Genomic DNA, 20,908 nt, shown 5'->3' with positions numbered 1-20,908 from the left:
TCTTTGTGAAAGTTAGAGAGTCTACAAGCTGTGGTGCGAATCGCACAAAATTGATCACATCTGATGGTACTGGTGGTCTATCTCACTTCTTGCGACCTGAACAAACCAGGAAAGTACAAATACCCCCCAAATGACCCCTTTTTGGAAAGTAGACATCCCAAGGTATTTAGTAAGAGGCATGGTGAGATTTTTGATGGTGTCATATTTTCCCACAATTCTTTGCAAATTAAGATTTTTTAATTTTTTTCCACAAAATTGTCATTGTAATAGGTTATTTCTCTCGCATAGCATGTGTATACCACAAATGACACCCCCAAAAAAATTTTGCTACTCCTCCTGGGTATTACAATACCACATGTGTAGGACTTTTTCACAGCCTGGCCACTTAGAGAGACCCAACATGCAGGGAGCGCCATCAGGTGTTCTAGGAGCAGAAATTACACATACTTGTTGACTACCTATTACACTTTTGAACGCCCTGGAACACCATGACAATGACACCTGACACTGATGACAAATGGCACTAATATGTGGTACTGATGACAGATGGCACTAATATGTGGCACAGATGGGAAGTAAACAGGAGGACGGCCTCCCGGCAGTTAGCGTCCGCTCTGTAGCCGTCTTTCGGCTATAGGGCGGGCGCCAAACGGTTAAACACAGCCAAAAGAAAGCTCTATTTGTGTAAAAAAAAATAATGCTTTTTTTATGGGTATAGTGTTGCATGACCGCGCAATTTTCATTCAAAGTGCGACGTTGAAAATTGACCTGGGCAGGAAGGGGGTAAAGTGTCCAGTATTGAAGTGGTTTTAATGTGTGATCCTCAAAAGTTTTGGTCCAGAGACCAACAAAAACATGTAATGCTTTGCACCAATTTCCTTGTGTAAAATGTGCTTCTCTTTAACCACGTCACTCCCGTAAGGTTTTACCCCTTCATGACCAGGCCATTTTTTGCGAAATGGCACTGCGTTGATTTACCTGACAATTGCATGGTCATACGATGCTGTACCCTAATGCAATTTACATCCTTTTTTTTCCCCACAAATAGAGCTTTCTTTTGGTGGTATTTGATCACCTCTTCATTTTTTATTTTTTGCACTATAAACAAAAAAACTGAGAATTTTAAACAAACGATTTTTTTTTTTTCTGCTATAAATTATACCAAATAAAACAAATCTACAAAATCAAATTTCTTCTTCAATTTAGGCCAATATGTATTACATATTTTTGGTTAAAAAAAAAATCCAGTAAGCGTATATTGATTGGTTTGCGCAAAAGTTATAGCGTCTACAACTGTGACTATAGAAAAGTACACCTCTCACATTTTTGTAAATATTTTATTATATCTTTTTCATGTGACAACACTGAGAAAATTACACTTTGCAACAATGTAAAGTAGTGAGTGTACAGCTTGTATAACTGTAAATTTGCTCAAAATAACTCAACACACAGCCATTAATGTCTAAACCGCTGGCAACAAAAGTGAGTACACCCCTAAGTGAAAATATCCAAAGTGTCAATATTTTGTGTGGCCACCATTATTTTCCAGCACTGCCTTTACCCTGTTGGGCATGGAGTTCACCAGAGATTCATAGGTTGCTACTGTAGTCCTCTTCCACTCCTCCATGATGACATCACGGAGCTGGTGGATGTTAGAGACCTTGTGCTTCTCCACCTTCCAGTTGAGGATGCCCCACAGATGCTTAATGGGGTTTAGGTCTGGAGACATGCTTGACTAGTCTATCACCTTTACCCTCAGCTTCTTTAGCAAGGCAGTGGTTGTCTTGGAGGTATGCGGCCCAGTCTCCGAATGGAGGGGATCATGCTCTTCTTCAGTATGTCACAGTACATGTTGGCATTTATGATTCCCTCAATGAACTGTAGCTCCCCAGTGTCAGAAGCACTCATGCGTCCCCAGATCATGACACTCCCAAATCTGACTCTATCTAAACCAAATAAGTTTTTATCTTGGTATCATCAGACCACAGGACATCATTCCAGTAATCCATGTCCTTAGTCTGCTTGTCTTCAGCAAACTTTGAGGGCTCTGCATCATTTTTAGAAGAGGCTTCTTTCTGAGACGACAGGCATGCAAACCAATGAGATGCAGAGTGTGGCGTATGGTCTGTGCACTGGCAAACTGACCTCCCCCAACCCATCCAGTGACCAGTATGAGAGAGTGAGAGCGATAACACCACATTTAACACACCTGCTCCCCATTCACACCTAAGACCTTGTAACACTGAGTCACATGACACCGGGAAGGGAAAATGGCTGATTGGACCCAATTTGGACTTTTCACTTAGGAGTGTACTCACTTTTGTTGCCAGTGGTTTAGACATGAATGTCGCTGTGTGAGTTATTTTAAGGGCACAGCAAATTTACTCTGTTATACAAGCTGTACACTCACTACTTTACATTGTAAATAAGTGTCATTTCTTCAGTGTTACATGAAAAGCTATATTAAAATATTCACCAAAATGTGAGGGGTGTACACACTTTTGTGAGATACTTATGGAATTTTTATTGTTTTTACTAGTAATGGCGGTGATCAGCGATTTTTTTTTTTTTTTTTTTTATCAGGATTGCGATGGGCAAATCGGACACTGACACTTTTTAGGGACCAGTGACACCAATACAGTGATCAGTTCTAAAAGCAAAATGCACTGTCACTGTACTAATGACACTGGCAGGGAAGGGGTTACCATCAAGTTCAATCAAAGGGTTAAATGTGCTCCTAGGGAGTGCTTTATAACTGTGTGGAGGATACATTGACTGGGGAAAGACTGAGATCTGTGATCCTGCTTAGCAGGAACACAAGATCTCCATCTTCCCCCTCTCACAGAACGGGGGTCTGCCTTGTTTACATAGGCAGACCGCTGTTCTGCCTCGGCTCAGCACAATTGCGAACATTGGGTGCGTCGGACCCGCTGGTTGGCTCCTGCTGTGTCTCACAGCAGGAGCAGGTCGTTGTCGGCACTCGCTCCAGACCCAGTGCATGAAATTGTGTACAGGTACTTGATTTTGCATAGGAGGGCCACCCTGCTGCAGTATATCTGTGTGGGGTGGTCCAGAAGTGGTCAATGTAGCTAAAATGTTATAGCAGTAGAATTTGGGCATTTCCTTTTTTGTAGTAAGATCCTGTGAGAAAGGTGTCAGAAAAAGGCCTGAATAATTGTGTTTTTTGCAGTCTTCATTTCTGATAGGAATAACTTAACAACATTTCATGGTGTGAGACGCTACACAAGTCTGAAAACTAGCAACTCTAAATGTGGAAATTTCCCGTCTCTCACTATAGTGTGTGCGCTTAATGAGCTTGTTGTAATAAATAGACTTTAACTCGGTTCCTTTATGCCAGACTTGAAATATAAGAGTATTGATAATGTGTGCTGTAGGCTGATGTGATATCCACAGCAGTGTCTGGATTTATCATCATGTGAGCACTATGTGGAGCCCGTTCTGCTTGTGATTAGGCCTTGATACTTTCATAGGGTTTCCTATGATCTGTTCATTTTAAGGGCATTTGATATTTCAGTCTTTAGGGTTGTGTTTGCGCTGCAAATGTTAAAGTGGGGTGCCCCTAAAAAAAAAAAAAAAAAAAAAAAAAAAAAAAGTCAGCAGCTACGAATACTGCAGCTTCTGACTTTTAATAATCGGATACTTGCCTGTCCCAGGGTCCAGCGATGCGGGGGAACAAAACCCCCCTAACCCCCCCCATGATACACCCCACAGTCATCTGAGACATGTGACAGGTCCCAGATGACTGTGTGGCGCGAGGGGAAGTGATGTCATCAGCTCGGGCAAGGAAGAAGGCAGACTGCGAGGGAGACCCTAGCAACGGGTATTTAGAGGTGAGTAAAAAAAAAATTTTTACAATTTTTTTTTTTTTTTTTTTTTCATTTTTAAAGAATTTTAAGCACTTTTTTATTTTTTGGTGGCAACACCACTTTAACTGCGTGTTTATTCCCAGGGAGCCATGAAAAGCACTTTTACTTACCTGTTAGGACTCATGCGCACTGGACGTTAAAATAACGTTATAAAAATGGTAGTAGCTTTGCAGTGAGTTTTTCAACGTTTTTGCAATAGAGGTTTTTATTTTTAAAATGTTGTTTTTTTTAAAAAAAAAAAATTCATTCAATGAATCAAAAACGTTAAACGCTTGTGAGCCACATTTTTGAGCATTTATCAGCGTTTTTTGACGTTGGATCATTTTTACAGCTAAAAAACTCCTCTCAGAATCCACTAGTTTGGTTTTGTTTTTAAAGCCAAAAAACGCCCCAGCCAAAAACTGCTAAGAGCCTATGTGTGCATGAACACATAGGATAGCATGTAGGGGAGTTTGACTGTAGGAAAAAACATCTGAAGCCAAAAACAGCTGCTGTAAAAATGTCCAGAAACGTCCAGTGTGCATGAGGCTTAAAAGAGAATCAGTAAAGTGTTAGCGTTCATTATCTGTACATTTCTTCCAGGCCTCTCTTGAGGCACCCCTGTCCAAGACTCGGTTCACGTGCAAAATCGTGCCCTTTCCTGACACAAACAGATGCTCTGCTCTTTAGGGTTGCCATTCATTCTTAATGGTACCCCATAAATTGGCAACCATGGGGTGCTTTTAGTACGGCAATTTAAAAAAAGGGTCGGACTTCTTTTCCTGCATTTCTGCAGGTAGGGAAGCCCATTGAAATGAATTGACTGCCTTACTACTCGCAGCACACATCCACGCAGATGTGCTTGGAGGGGTGGTAAAACCACATAATAGAGCTGTTTTTACCACCCCCACGTGCTCCCCTTTTAGCTGCAGAGGCAGCAGCTGGGGGGGGGGGGGGGGGTGTACACATGCTGTGACTGCAGCTGAAGGTATACCCAGTGTGAATGGGGCTGCAGCAACCTAGCAACTGTGTGCATTGAACTGTGATGTTGCATTTACAGGCTTAAAATGGGTAGTAAGGAGGCAACATATTGCCTTTACCACCTGCCAAATGCCTCTGAAAGCGATCTAAACATGGATTGCTTTTTTCAGAGTAGCAGCAGTCCTTGCTGCTGTCACAAACCAGCCCTAAAAAAGCCGTTCTTATGGTACAGGAATGGGGGGGGGGGGGGGGGGTCCAGTTTAAAAGTAACATACACACATAGAAGACAAATGCACACACATGCATATGCATACGGACACATGTACACACATACAAATGCATGCACACATAAAGACACATATACAAACGTGTGTACACACACCTATGTATACACATACACAAATGCACACGCGTACACATGTACACACATGTATAAAGCCCTTTAAAAAGTTCTAGTATAGTACCTTTCCTCACACAGCCTGGTACTGCACTGTAGGGGGTAGGGCTGAAACAACTAATTGATTAATCGACAACTAATCGATTATGAAATGAATCGATTACTATTTTCATAATCGATTAATCGGCCAGTAACATAATGTGGTCAAAAAAAACAAAAATTAGCCCTTTTATAGTACAAAAATATAATCACTACTGTAAATATTACTTTCACAGTAAAAAAATGAACCCCTTCAGTATTCAGTAGTGATTATCTGCTTTTTTTTTTGTACTATAAAGGGCTAATTTTAGTCTTTTTAACCCCATTATGTTACTAAACGTCTTAGGCCTGGTTCACATCTATATGTTTGTTGGTGATTTTTGCAGAAATGCACTACAGTTCATTTCCATGGTTTCCTATGGGACACGTTCATATCTGTGCTTTTTTCAGCCACTGCATATTTGGAAAGGGTCAGGGACTTTTAAAGCAGGTGCTTTTTTTGGTTCAATATACTTCAATGGAGAAGCTGCAGAAAACAAATTAATACGTTTTTGCAGCAATTTGTGGTTTTTAATCTCCCCAAAAAAAAATGCAAAAAGCAAAAAGGCACTGCAGAAACAGATCAAAAGCAAAAACTGCATAGGTGTGTACCGAGCCTTATGCTGGCCTCACAGATCAATTTTCAGGTGTGAATATTCAGATGAAAAATGTTTGTACATTCGCTAAATGAAAGAATTTTGTTTGAAATTTTCACTTCATTTCTGAGCAAAAACCACATACACTGTCTGAAAATTCCTTTGACCGAGAAGTTTTCTATTCTTTCCAAATTTTCCTGTCACTGTGGTGGAAAATAAACGTCAATTTGACCCACTTTTTTTTTTTTTTTTTTTTAAGGTTATTAACCAATTAATCAAAACAATAATCCGCCAACTAATCGATTATGAAAATAATCGTTAGTTGCAGCCCTAGTAGGGGGAAGCAGAGAGCACAGCACACTCCCCCCTCCTTTCACTCTCACTTTGCTGAGTCTGAAGGAGCACCCTTACAGTGTTGTTGTACAGTTCAGCGGGAGATCGGGCTCATCTGACAGCCCTTCTTTACCATGATCCCGCGGCACACCTGAAGACCTATAGGGGGAACACCGGTTGAGAGGGGCTGACTTGGACAGTACTAACACTAAAGCAATGGCAAACACTGTACTACTTTTCTCATTACCATCATTTTAGGGTCCCATCTACAAATAAAACCAAAATGTTTGCACATTTTTATATGAATTATACAGCTAAACAAAGACGACATGCTAGAATAATAGAGTGTATATACTTTTTAAATGAATATCTGATGTGAGAAGGACTGGGTCAAGTCCCCTGCAGGGATACCCAACTTTTGAAGGTTTGGACAAATCAACTGGAAAATGATTGGTGCTTGGGTTGTGATACAACACTATTGCCATCCAGTTTGCTTTTACAAGTGGGGTGGGGGTTCATATAAAGTGGTTATAAACCCTTACATATATACCCAGTGAAGCGACTAGGCTCTGGTGATTAAATAAATCCTGTTACATGAGTTATACCTGTTTATCTGCAGTCTTCTCTTTTCTATATCCATTTAAAGAGAAGAATTGTATACAGCTTATCTGAGCTTCCAGAAAGCAGGGGGTGGCGGCAAACTGAGGTTAAACTCTGCCGAGTTCTGTGAGGGGAGGTTGGGAGTTGATTAGAGGGAAGGAACACACCCCTCTACGCATAGTATGCAGGAACAGAGCTGAGGCTATCAATCACAGGCTGTGTGCTGGAGCTCCCTCCCCTGTCACCTTTTTACCTCTTGGTGTCAGGCAAACTGGCTTGAAGCGACTCATGTCGATTACAGAGAAAGGAGGTGAAAGCAGACAGAAATGATACTTGCTGCCCTGAACTAAGATAAGTGCACACTATAGAAGGATATGCTCAGCTCATATTTAATGTCTGAGGTTTACAACCACTTTAATGCAGGATAGCTTAAAGCCAGTCATAGATGGATCAAAATTCTGCTGGTTCAATAGGAATTGGCTGAATTTTGATCCCTCTATGAGCAGACTGGTTGGTTGTACTTAAGTTTATTGATGGCTTGTTTTTTATACTATCGCCAGAAGCAGTAATCATTGTAAAGTTGAATGAAAGAAATTTGCGTAATGTACAGTATGGCCTACCTAAGGCTAGAACAGTTAAATCTCTTTGCTATGTTGGCAGTCACCACTTTTACAGCATCCTTCAATAAATGTGTAGCTAATGAGATAATGGTCATCCAAGTTAAATCTTTTAGTAGCGGAAATATATAGTCACATGAGTAGCCCTAGGTTTAAAATGTATTGTTTAGTGATCATGTTTTTTGTTTTTGGAGAGCTTACAGAGCTCTGTTGGTGATCATGTGTCCACAAGGCTAACGCTCGGCACAATCGGAATAATACTGTTCTGCGACATGGAGAAAACATTAATCTGAGCTCTTGTTTAAAATGGCATTCTCTAACACTAAATGATATGTTTTATATTGTGCACCATTATTATGGTATAGAAATTTGTTGTGTTGCATTTCTAACTATCTTCTGTTATGCTTAGGGTTGTATGTGAGGTGGGAGAAGCAACTAGTGAAAAAGCGGGAAACATTCAGATAAAAGTGAAGGGGAAGGAAGGGGTGTCACCGGACATCCTTACATTTACATACCAGGTCAGTGGAGAAATGTGTAAAAAATATATATTATTATTTTTCATTGCAATAGACGGTGCAGTCACTGCTCAGAAGGAGGTAAGTAGGTTATAAAACAGTCCGACATGCACTCCTTTCCCTTAATGATTGTGTAAACCATATGTGCCTTTTATTAGTAGTGTTCATTTTTTAAAACCTGTAACAAGGATATGTTGGTGTTATTTGTAGAAAACTATCAATCGACTCTGAAAGGCATGTTAAATGTTGATTGCACTTCAATATAGGACTCTTCATGTCCCCTGCCTCCGGTCTGTCCCTTATGGCCTTTTTACACTGAAGGGAACCTCTTTAAAGGAAAACTTGTGGTAAAAATTCAAGCGCTGATTTATTAATTTTTTTTTCCAACCTGACTGTCATGGCGGTTTAGTGGCTTTATTACTTTGTCACTAACCTGGACTTGGTATGCATAAAAGAAAGTTTATTCAACGTATTGAAGCCAGAGACCACTAGACAAGTACATTGTTCAACAGGTCAATCCACATATTTTTCTCAGTAGAGGCTATTTTTAACTATTTAATACATAGTTAAAAGCACAGCTGCTGGATGAATGTTTTTCTGTTAATTGCCATTTAGCAGTCAGCCAACTGACTTAGAATAGGATCAAATAGGGTCCATTTGCAGAAGCCCGATCCACTGAAGTGTGTTAACACTAGCATGCCCTGCCATAAGACAGACCATTTGTTTAAATGGGCTTCCTAATGCTCTGCAAATGACTGACTAAAAATAAGCATGTAGGATTTTTAGCAGCGCACCATAATGCTGCACAGTAGTGTGATGTGCTGGAAAAGTGCATTGGGGTACCACTAAATGAATGGCACCATTTTGCACTGACATATGTAAAGCATGTTACATGTGCTCATTACCGCAGCACACTGGTGTGAATGTGACCTTTTAGTTACTCAACTGCAGTTGTCTGGAGAAAGTGAAATCATTGAGAAATGTCTCCAAAATAATAGCCAAAACATGGACAATCTACATTGGCAGAGTGAGCCACTAAATACCACATAACTGAATTAGCCAATCCTAAACGAAGTCTCAACAAAATGTCATGAGTTTCAAAGGGCTGGGTTTTATGGCATGTATTCAAGGGTGTGTGTGTTTAAATGCTATCTGCAAATTTGATAAAAGTATAGTGTAATATTCCATTTTATAGTTATGGAAAGCTTCACCTGATGAGCTTTTTATTGATGAACAACAATGCTTTTCTGCTTTGTGACAATACTCAGGAAAATGACAGGTTAGAATGCCGTAGGACCTAGTCTGTGATGCTTATGGCTCAGCTTCTGTGATCCTTCCCTAGTTCCTATCATAACTAGAGGCAATGTAAATGAGTTGTAGACTGATGCTGACACTACTGCATCAGCTCCTTCCGATCTAAGCTCTGTGCTTCCTTTGTGTCAGAGGATAGTGTGGGCTTCAAATGGGGTACCAACAAGCTGTCGACTTTTCTTGGCTCTCTTCCTAGTGCATACAGGAAGTGTGGAATTTCTGATGCTCTCTGGCACGGTAGCTCCAGATCAAAGCTGACATCTGCCCTTTTGGGACTCCAAGAAGCTTCTGTTTGCTTCTTCTTTCATTTATTGAATACATTAATGAGGATGCTTTATACAAATTCAAAGTTATTCACAGAATACATGTTTCTCCAGGGGAAAAAAGTGCCATTGCCAAGGTTGGAATTCAACACAGCAGTCTATAAAAACCAAGGCAATGCATGTTAAACTTTGTGCATCCAAATGCAATCAAAAGTTCACCACAAACCACATCTACCGTTTCCTGTTTTGCTACAATACCTGGTTGTTATGATTTTATGCCAGCAGCACAGCTAGTAAACATTCACTAGTAATGCCAGGCTGGGGTAGGTGAATTTTTTCCAGTCTTTGAATGCTAATCCAAGGCCTACATTGCCGTGGCGGCTGGTGGTACTTCAAAAAACCACCCACCCCATATTGTAATCCATGCACCCTGCATTCTGAAAGGGTCCAGGCGTATGGATAGAAGGGTGGCTGCGCCCTTCATGTAGCCCCTGCTACATTGTTTATGGAGACTATACTGCATTTTTTCCTTTTATACAGTTTTTTTTTTCCAAATAAGAAATATAATAATCTAAAAGTCATTTGAAAGGTTTAGTGTAGTGAAACACTTTTGGTACAGGTAAACAGTTAATGTTATAGAGGTCTATACTGCAGGGCAAAAAAAGGGACCACTGAGGAGGAAAAAGGGACAGAAAGATTTGGTTCCAAATGAGGGTTAGTTAGGAGCTATGATTCATGACACTCAATATATCTTAGGGGAAGGGTCACTCTCATTCTTTTTCCTAGTGATTGACACCGAAAGTTAGTTGAAAATCTAAAATTTTAAGTTGTCGCCAAACCAGAAATAGAAGAATAATCCTCCAGTGGCGACACTTGTTCTGGTAACAACTGTCTTATAAGGGTTTTCCATTATGTAGGAGAGAGGTTTTTTTTTTTCTCACTTCCTGTTAACTCTACGATAGGTGAAAGAAAATCTTCCTGGTAAGAGAAAAACCACAGGGGCTTTACCTAATCTCTAATCCATCCAAAGTGGCCAAAAACAAAATACCAGTGCATGTCATATGTGAAGTCTGTTGTGATGGGAAATGTTCTAGTTTTGCTGAGGGTTCCTTTAAATCTTTGGCATTGTGTCAGTACTACAAACGCCAGTAATGATATTTATGACTGCCGAATCAAAAACTGTATGTTGCATCACTAGATAACGTGAAATAAAACATCTTTTTTTTTTTTCATCCCTAGAATCCAAAACTTACTTCAGTAACGCCAACTCAAGGCGTGCTTGCTGGGGGCACATACATAACAATAAGTGGAAAGCTGTTGGAAACCGGATCTAAAAGTGATGTCCGAGTGACTCTTGATGACATCAATTGTGAAGTGTAAGTATATGACTGATTTTAGAAATCTGTTTATTCTGTATATTTTTGGGATTCTATGCTTTAGAGCAAGGGATCTCTACACTATGGCCCTCCAATTGTTAAGGAACTACAAATACTATCATGTCTAGTCATGTCTGTGATTGTCAGTCTTACAAAGCCTCATGGGACGTGTAGTTGTGCAACAGCTGGATGGCTGTAGTTGGGAGATCCCTGCTTAGAGTCTTAAAGCATGAAAAAATAAAAACAAAACATGAATCCAATTGGCCAGGTGATGATTGTACTCGATCACTTGTAAAAAATGTGACCGATTCACCCTGATGGGCGGGATACCTCCAAAGCTTGATAATCATAGTACACAAAAATGTGGGGGAGGATGGAGAAAAGAAATGCCCCTAGAAAGCAATAAAGAGGGTCAACAACAGGTATACCTTTGTTGACCCACCTTAATGCTTTCCAGGGGCATTTCTTTTCTCCATTCTCCCTCACTTTGTTGTATCTTAAAGCATAACAGCATCTTTCTAGAAAATGATAATGAAAGCTTGGACCATGTAATAACCAACTTCAGGCTTAAATAACATTACTGTACCCATAGCATGCAATACAATTATCTTTCCTTTTCCCAGAGTGAAAATATTCTAATTGTTATGGTTAATACAGATAATTTCTATTTTTCCTCTGGCACATCTGTGATCCGTCTTGTTTCTGTGTTCTTACTGACTAACTTTTGTATCTTTGGTGTTTGCTAATACTGTGCCTATCACAAAATCGCATAAATAAGTGTAGCACTACCCCTGCAGGAGCTGCTAATGAACATTTTGATTTTGCACCCTGCCTCTCGACCCCTCTGGCACACCTGGTAATATTAGTATGGGACCCAGTAATAGAGAGAAACTCAGTAATGACGACCCGTAAGAGATATATTTACCATAGCCCTGTATCCCGCCCCTTCACCAGCTGTAATAGTAATGGAGACACACACAGAATATCCATTAACCACTCAGAAAGTTTACTAAAGTGGTTATTAATCATGAAGAACAATGAGATCAAATATAAACAATGACAGTTGTTAGCAATAATACGGATATGAAACTGAATTTATTAATCCATGTGGAGAGAATATATATATATATATATATATATATATATATATATATATATATATATATTCATATTCTCAAAAACCTATATTAAAGCGGAGGTCCACCCTAAAGTGGACCTTCCGCTCATTGGAATCCCCCCCCCCCCCTCCGGTGCCACAATTGGCACCTTTCAGGGGGGAGGGGGGTGCAGGTACCTGTACAGTACAGGTATCTGCACCCACTTCCGGGATAGCTCTCTGCGGAAAGGGGCGTAGATTACGCCCCTTTCCGAAAGTCCCCTGCTGCCTGCTGGGAAACGCACAGATCCCAGAGGCAGCGGGTCCATCCTTATTGCGCAGCGCGACTCGTGCATGCACAGTAGGGAACCGGGAAATGAAGCCGCAAGGCTCCACTTCCTGATTCCCATACCCAAGATGGCGGCGGCAGCACCCGAGAGACGATTGAGAGATCGGCTTCGGGTGCCGACATCGCGGGCGCGCTGGACAGGTAAGTGTCACTATTTTAAAAGTCAGCAGCTGCAGTATTTGTAGCTGCTGGCTTTTAAAAAAAAAAAAAAAAAAAACGCGGACTCCCGCTTTAAACACATTCCCACTGAAGCCTCAACACACACACACCAAATTGCAAGGCAATGTTTCTCGCATGTAATAACACAATGCAATATTTAACCTGAACTCAAGGGCTCCCCCTAGGTTGTAATTTAATGTCACAACTACAAATTAGAACCTTGATGCTTAGTAAAAGATGATAAAAGTTCCTTGTCTTCGGGTATCTTCAGCTAGCCTGTAGTTTTTAAACTGCAGTATTTGTAATCCAACAGGGAAACAAAGAGAAAGTAAACTGTAGACTAAATGATGCGCTGTTAACTGAGAATATATATATATATATATAATTAATCTATAGTATTTTATGGTACCTGTGACACTTCCTCCTCATCAGTGAGTGTAGTACAGTACTGACTTTATAGCACAGGGAATAGCAAATCCTAGAGTTCAGCTATATGCCGCTTGTGAGTAGGTGGCATCACTTCTGTGGGAAGTCTCACCAGCTGTCTGTGAATAACTCACTCAGCAAATAGTGCACTTTACTAAAATGGACAGGTGCCTTCTCACCACAATAGACCCAGAGGCTGTGAGGCTCCGTCCAGTATCCCCTCTTGATGTATCAGTTTGTTGAAAGATGGTGCCACCACATTGTACCGCTCCTCCGGATGGCTTGGATGCAGATACCCTGGCACTACACACCGATCCACTTGTTAAGCTGACAGGGCTGTATTCTGAAGTCCCTCAGAGGCTGGCGATCCCGCTCCACGCCGTGTAGGCCGCGGTCTTTTGGTCATACACACAGACCTCCCTGCTGCTTGTTGAATGGTGTCTGGAGAGGCTGAAAGATGGCCGCGCTTGTCCTTTTATCTGTTTTCCCAGCAGGATGTTCTGTGCCTTGGCATTGTGGGTCTAGTAGTTCCCAAACTGAGTTAACATGAGTCACTTCCTCCTCAAACTATATATCCCACAATGCATAACTGCACTCTTAATTAAAGAAAAGGTCCTGACAAAGTTTTAGCGGTCACTAGAGGGAGCCAAATACTTAAACAATACATTACTTAGCATGATAAATTTGGTAGCAAACCCCTGCACTACATAAGCATTAGCAGAATCAAGAGGGTGAACAAGGGCACAAAAAACAAAAGCAAAACAAAAAAAAACCTAGTGCAGTGATTTCTTATATTAAAATAGAACACATTAAAACAGACTGTAAATATTGTAGAGTCCTGTGATGTATCCAGTACAAAGCCTCTGCAGCTGCAGCAAGGGGCTAGAAGATGGACCACGCTGCAGACACTCCAGAAACACTGACCTAAGGATCAAGCACTATTAGTTAAAAGCAAACACTCTCCCCCTTTTTACTAAAGATATAAGGCATATGGAACACCTTCTGGCTAGATTAACCACTTAACCTCAGGGCCTATTCTGACATTTCTCTTATACATGTAAAAATCTGCATTTTTTTTTAATTTATTTTTTGTTAAAAAGTTACTTAGAACCCCCAAACATCATTTTTTTTTCTTTTTTTTTTTTAATCGGCTCTAGAGAATAAAATTGCAAATGTTGCAGCCTATTATCTTGCCACAATATTTATACAGCAGTTTTTATTATTATTGTAATATTATAAATATTAACATTATTATTTGAGCATATTGAATATTTTAACACCTAAAATTCCTTTGAATTATGTTTGAATGCATGTGATTTTGCATGTATCTGCATTTTTTTTTTTTTTTACCATGGAGCCTGCAAAGCATTGCACCCATGATCAGTAGATCGCAGGTGCAAGATCAGGCTCCTGCAGACACTCCAGACAGCTGTCTGCCCAAACCTCTATAGCAGGGATATGCAATTAGCGGACCTCCAGCTGTTGCAGAACTACAAATCCCATGAGGCATAGCAAGACTCTGACAGCCACAAGCATGACACCCAGAGGCAGAGGCATGATGGGACTTGTAGTTTTGCAACAGCTGGAGGTCCACTAATTGCATATCTCTGCTCTATAGGGTTGGATAGTTACTCAGCTGCAGGAGGTGTTTGTGAACTATGAGGGTGCTGATGAGTTCCCTGGTAGTTCTCCAAGAACTACAAGCAGTCTCTTGTGGCAGATAAGACTTGTAGATCATTAATTCACAGATCTCTTTGAATAAAAGACATGGCTGTGTGGACAGAGCCCCGCACAGCTGTCAGGTTTTTTAAAATTTGAGAGCGGGTGCGGGAAGAGGATCAGCCGGCCGCTATCACAATGGGAGATCAGGAGGATGCGAGGCGGCTTCATTAGTAACATGTTACAGCCTGAATTACAGATGTTACATGTTACTGATGATGAATTTCTCTTTTAACTTTGGCGGCACAGTGGTATAGTGGGTAGCACTTTCACCTAGCAGTAAGAAGGGTCGCTGGTTTGAATCCTAACCACGACACTACCTGCCTGGAGTTTTCATGTTCTCCCTGTGCCTGCATGGGTTTCCTCCGGGTACCCCGGTTTCCTCCCACACTCCAAAGACATGCTGGTAGCTTAATTGGATCCTGTCTAAATTATCCCTAGTATGTATGAATGTGAGTTAGGGACCTTAGATTGAAGCTCCTTGAGGGTAGGGACTGATGTGAATGTACAATGTATATGTAAAGCGCTGCATAAATTGATGGCGCTATACAAGTACCTGAAATAAATAAAATAAATAAACTGACAACATTTATAAATAGTTATAAAAAAAAAGGAAATGCCCACCAATACCACCTCCGTCACTTTTAAAACTAAAAAAGGACACCAAAAAAGAAAAAAAAAATGCCTTCATTGTTTGTAGTAAAACATTTCCCATTGTACATAAAGGGTGCTTTCAAAGCCTTTATAGTTATAACAGAGACAAAATGTTTACAACCTTTGTCCTATCGCTGCATTGATATCCTTATCCATTTTGTCAGAAGAGTGTTTTTATAGCTTATTCTAACAAAGCAACATTCGTAGTTTGCAGATGAGTACAAGGAGCAGGTAGAGAGACTCGGCCTTTGTTCAGGAATTCTGTACACTGACGTCTTTGGTAGAGTTAAGTGGGTCATAGTCTTGCAGAGTCGCAGAAACCTGAATGAAACATGAGAATTAATTAGGAGGGAAGGGAATTCACTGACTGCCTGGATAAACAGAGCATTGGAATGTTTAGGGCATTTTACAATAGGGAATGTTTGCAAGATATTCCTGCCAAGTTATGTTTAAAAGGTTACATTAATCAGGGCAGGAAATTATGAGCGTATCTGAAAGATTTAACTGTCAAGTAGAAAGATATTTGGCATTCTTCTTTGGCCTGTGCTGTGTCTTAGAAGACATGATTTTAACTCTGCCTATTCTGGATGATGGCAAACCATTTTAGTCCAGTACTGTTTCTCTAAAGAGAAGTCATTAGCATCTTAAATAAAACAAAGACAGCTTGGCTTACTGAAGGGAATTCCAGGGTTTTTTGTTATGGTTTGCTGATAACACAAGCGTGCCAGTCAAGTTATTTTAAGACAATCGTCATAGCATAGCTGACTGTTTGGGCTCAAATACTGTTTGGCATGCTGTGTCAATGAAAGGGTTACTGTGCTTCTCCCCAAAACCTTTGACTCAGGCAAACTTGCCAAATAGTTCCAGCTGTCCCCGTTGTATTCCGTAGTTTTGCTTTCAGATTTGCCAATTTGGCTGGGGAGATGTACAGCGATTAGCAACAAATGCTCCGTGATTTTCAATTGCCTTTTAAATTATAAGTAACTTCAGCCAATCCCATTCCAATTAATATTCACCTCTGTAGCACTCTGTTCAACAAATAAGAGCGAAGACTTGTAGACTAGTATTCTCTACATGAAATCAACTTCAATACTCTTACAACTTACATATGCAATAAAGTACCTTCTTGTGTGTGTTGGGATTGCCTATGGAATTCTGTTACTACATAAATGACAAGTCAATAAGCACATTCATGCCTAATATTCTCATAATTAATTGTAAAATATTGTTCCTGATAATGCATTAAAACCAGCTCTTGCACTGTCCGAGAGGCATGATTACGGTTAGTGTCTTCCATTGTTAGTCTGTTTCCACCAGAAAATGTAATATAGTGCAGCTACCAGCCCATTGGTTGTAAACCTCAGACATATAATATGAACACAACATATCCCTCTATAATGTGCGCTTGTCTCAGTTAAGAGCACTACGTGTCATTTGTCTGCTGCTTCTTTCCTCTATCAGCATGAATCACTTCTGACTAGTTTTCCTGACACCAAGACAAAAATGGTGACAGGAGAGACCTCCAGCTGATTGACAGCTTCAGCTCGGCTGCTGTGTGAAAGGGGTATATCCTTTCCCTCCAGCTCTGAGCTCTCCTTAATGAGCTCTGCAGTGTGTAATTTCAGTCTCCGCCCCTGTTGTCCACATCTCAGGCAATCTGTAAAAATTCTGTCATTTGAAGGAATGTAGGGAAGAAAAGACTACAGATAAACAGGTCTAACTTACGTAGGAGGATTTATTTAATCTCTGTATATCACTTGAGGCCAGTCACTTCACTGGACATGTTAGGGTTTACAAGCACTTTAAATATGGCTGCTGCCTTAGTTTTCTTTTTCTTTTGAGCTAAGAACATTTTGGCAAGTACAAAAAAATACATGTTGACCTTGCCAGAAATGCAGCATTCTCGTCACTTCCTGTGAGCTGCTCTAAGAATATTTTTCTTCCTAGCCGTTTTATGTAAACCAATTGCCTTGCACTCCCTCTGCCCCTAATGTAATGGAAATGAAGAAATACAGATATGTTTGTAGTCCATTTATTGAGAAGAGTCTAGAACAGCGTTTCTCAACTAGGGTTCCTCCACAGGTTGCTAAGGGGTTTCCTTGAACAATCTTGAACACATTTCTTCCTCTCAGATAAGTTCCCATCGACATCACTGATCTTTTTAGCTATCTATAAGGGGGTAATTCTTCCCAATGACCACAAGTGTAAAGAGCATCCTTCATACGGACCATAGCACTAATGCACCTTATAAAGTGTGTGCTTTATTTGTGCATAATACAGAGTTCCTTAAAAGAGAAAAAAGGAATTGTCTGGAATATTCAGTGAGAATGTTACAAATGTAAATCAGAATTCCAGCCTACTTCAAGCACCTCACGGAGTTATCCTGTTTTACTATAAATATTACAACTGGGGACAGTTTGAGGAACATGAGCATAATTTATCGTGCACTTTTTCAGATGAGCCATTTTTATTACATCAAGTCATTAATAGCCCAGACAATGCCCAAGACACTAGTGAGTTTCCAAATGTCTAATAAAAAGTGGAGCAGATGGACACCAGTTTTGAAAATATGCAAATGCTAATTGCCATAGCTGGATTTGTCACCTCCGAATCACACTGAAACCTGCCTGTGTTTCTAGTTGGTGTGTTTTTTGAACCATTTTTTACTTCAGACTTAAGAGCTTGAGAAGAATGGCTTTGGTCTTCTGTGTTTTGAAGGGCACTATAGATTCAAGTTGGAAGATTTCCATTTACGTTGAAGTTGTATTGTGGATGACTATTCTCGGGCTGCATTTGACAGGTTTTATATATATATATATATATATATATATATATATATATATATATATATATATATATATATATATACACACACTTCACACCTGGTGTCAAGGGTGATTTTTCTTTCTCACTCATATAATGACATTTTGAGTAACATTCAAAGTAATACTCAAAGAAATACTGAAGCCCAGGCAGTTCTAGACCCATTCCTTGGGGTGGTCTCATCCCGCACAGTCTTGGCACATAGTATTACTTGAATTCCAAGAAGTGGATCCAGGGCAACTCAGTGGAAGTGGGTTGAAAAAAAACAAACAAAAAAAGTCGTTACTTTGGGGGGAATTGTCAAGATTGAACAAGAAGTTCAGCTTTTTGTAACGTGTATGCATATAATTAGCTGTTTTAGCATCAAGGGTGTTTGGCATATGGTTAGCTGAAACACAAGCCTATTGTTTGCCATTGAGGACTTCATGCGTGAAGGATGCACATGTGTATTGCCTTTGTGCTGCTTTCCTGCTCTCATTGTGTCTCTCAAAAGCTGTTTATTGATGAGTTTTAGCTCATCACCGCACAGCCCTACGCTGCTGACTTTATTCTTATTATTTTCCTTTACAGCATCACATTTGGTGAAGTCATAGTCTGTGTTACAGGTGCAGGTAAGAAGGAAGGAGTTGTCAAAGTCAAGTTGCATTGCGGCAATTACATGGTAGAGAATCTGCAATTTTATTACAAAAGCAACCCGTCTATCAACCAATTTTACCCTGATCGAAGCTTTGCCAGGTATTTTGTCTTCTCTATGATGGATTGTACATGTCCTAATCTCACAAAGTACATTTGTTCAGGGTTCACATTTCCAGCCAAAAAAAGTGTGTTCTTATACATCTGTTATCATTCAGCCATCTACCAGTCTGTATATAGTCCTTCATTACCAGGTCATTTTTTCATGTACCCATATGATTTTTACATATTTGTTTTAGACAAATATACCTTTCATTTGATGTTATTAAATTCCCACCGTTTTATATTTGTTACTTTATAAAGGGAAAAACAAAAATGGGTTTTTCATTCACCTTTAATTTCTTTACTTTCAAAATAATGATCCCATTATTATTGGTGGTCAGTTACCCTTTAGACTCTTCACCTTTATCTTTAATCGGACCCTCCTTTGTTCTGTGTTTACAAACATTCAGCCTGTTCACTCCTCCACTGTGATCTCTGGAATTGATTCACAGTGATCACAAGGTACAGAGGCACTGTGGTTGGCTTTGTACATAGTGACTGTGACCCAAGCTGTCCAATGACCACTAAAATCACAGCTATTTATGAGCACACAGGCCACCTGAGTATTTTCTAATTGTTTAAAATTGGCACTCCAGAAATACTGTAAGTGTACATCTTACACCTTAAGTGTACACCTCCCTGCCTTCGTTTTACAACATGGCAGTACAAATGTGATTAATCGCTGTAAAGCCAAGTACATGCTATTAGTTTCTTTTTTTTTTTTTTCATTTAACCCCATGAGTTAAATGAAAAAATACTGTCATCTCCAGTCAGAGCCACTGTACTAACCATGCAAGGTTAGTTCATCGATCTCCCTTGCTGGGCTCTTGTGTTCTGACAAAGGGACAGCCCACCACCAGAACAATTCCGATCAGCACTCTCTGCCATTGGCTGAGAGCGCTGATTGGGAGTTGGTTGGATGCTGGTTTCTCAGCATGCATGTCTGACTTTGGCCTGCTTCTGCTGGACAGACATGCACACGGGCCGAATGTCGGACGTTTTTCTTTTTTGAATCGGCCGTTGTCTCCCGACATTTGGCCCTTGTGTACCCGGCTTAATACTGCCTAGAAATACACAATCATTGAAAATACAATATGTTTTTTATTCGTACTAGAGTATGCCTTACTGTTGTAAAACTGTTTTATAAGATGTAAAGCACAAAAAATGTGTGACCTACTTGAAAAAATATCCTGATTGTACAGAGTGCATATTGCTGTTTAGGGAGTGGTAGGTGGTTACTTAAAACATTTTGTACTGTGAATTTTTACTTTGTAGCTCATTTAGGATACAGTGCTAATATTCTATTAGGCAGTTACTGACTTTAAGTTCAAAGTTTGTGTAACTGAATGTTTGAATTGTAAATGATAAAAACAACTGACAATAAGTCTATTGCCTTTTTAAATAGTGGAGGAAGAAATATTACCATATCAGGTATGGGATTCGACCTTGTGCAGAACTTCAGCATGATGGCAATGTCACGGTCAAGAAGAGAGAAGAGACAGGTGGATGGAGACAATGCACAATTAGTAAGTGGTCTTTCCTTATTGTATTTTTAATCGCAATAACAAAAATCTAATATTTCAGCTTCACCATCTGTATATCTGGTAGCTGCATTGGTTTTCTTTTTTCAGGATAAGTACAGTTCATTCAAGTACAGAAAACGACTTGCTGATCCTGATGGAAATCAGTAATCTTGTAAATTCATGCATACTGTACTGATATCTAGAGCAATATTTTCAGCTTTTCAAGCTATCCTCTGTAAACTACACAACCCCACCTCTTTATGGGATGGAGGTGAGACAGGAGGGAGAGGTTTGTGGTCTAAGTCAGGAAAGCAGCCTAGAGTGACCATGCTGCTTCTCCATAGATAAACTATGAAGAGTGAGCGTTGTCCCCAAAGGACAGAAAGCGGTTTACTGGCAGGATCACCAGGTGAAAATAAAGGTAAAAGCCTTAAAAAGGCAGTGAATGCAGCAACTACATTTAAAGAACTGGTAAGATATAATTACATTAT

At 40.0% G+C, this 20,908-nt stretch overlaps 1 protein-coding gene across 5 annotated transcripts in view; it reads left to right on the top strand.

Annotated features, from left to right (window-relative positions):
* The window catches only part of PLXNB2 (plexin B2), a 342,174-nt gene that overhangs the window by 255,299 nt on the left and 65,967 nt on the right, over nt 1–20,908 (top strand). For all 5 annotated transcript variants that reach the window (XM_077474007.1, XM_077474008.1, XM_077474006.1 and 2 more), the window contains 4 exons: nt 7,878–7,986; nt 10,797–10,933; nt 18,730–18,894; nt 20,300–20,420. In XM_077474007.1, the coding sequence (XP_077330133.1) occupies nt 7,878–7,986; nt 10,797–10,933; nt 18,730–18,894; nt 20,300–20,420 (532 nt within the window). The remainder of the gene's footprint in view (nt 1–7,877; nt 7,987–10,796; nt 10,934–18,729; nt 18,895–20,299; nt 20,421–20,908) is intronic.

The sequence above is a fragment of the Lithobates pipiens genome, unplaced genomic scaffold (assembly GCF_037356315.1).
Source record: "Lithobates pipiens isolate NorthernLeopardFrog02 unplaced genomic scaffold, aLitPip1_a1.2 Scaffold_8, whole genome shotgun sequence".
Lineage (NCBI taxonomy): Eukaryota > Metazoa > Chordata > Amphibia > Anura > Ranidae > Lithobates > Lithobates pipiens.
The sequence above is the reverse complement of the archived record's forward strand: the minus strand, read 5'-3'. Positions and strand labels throughout refer to the sequence as shown.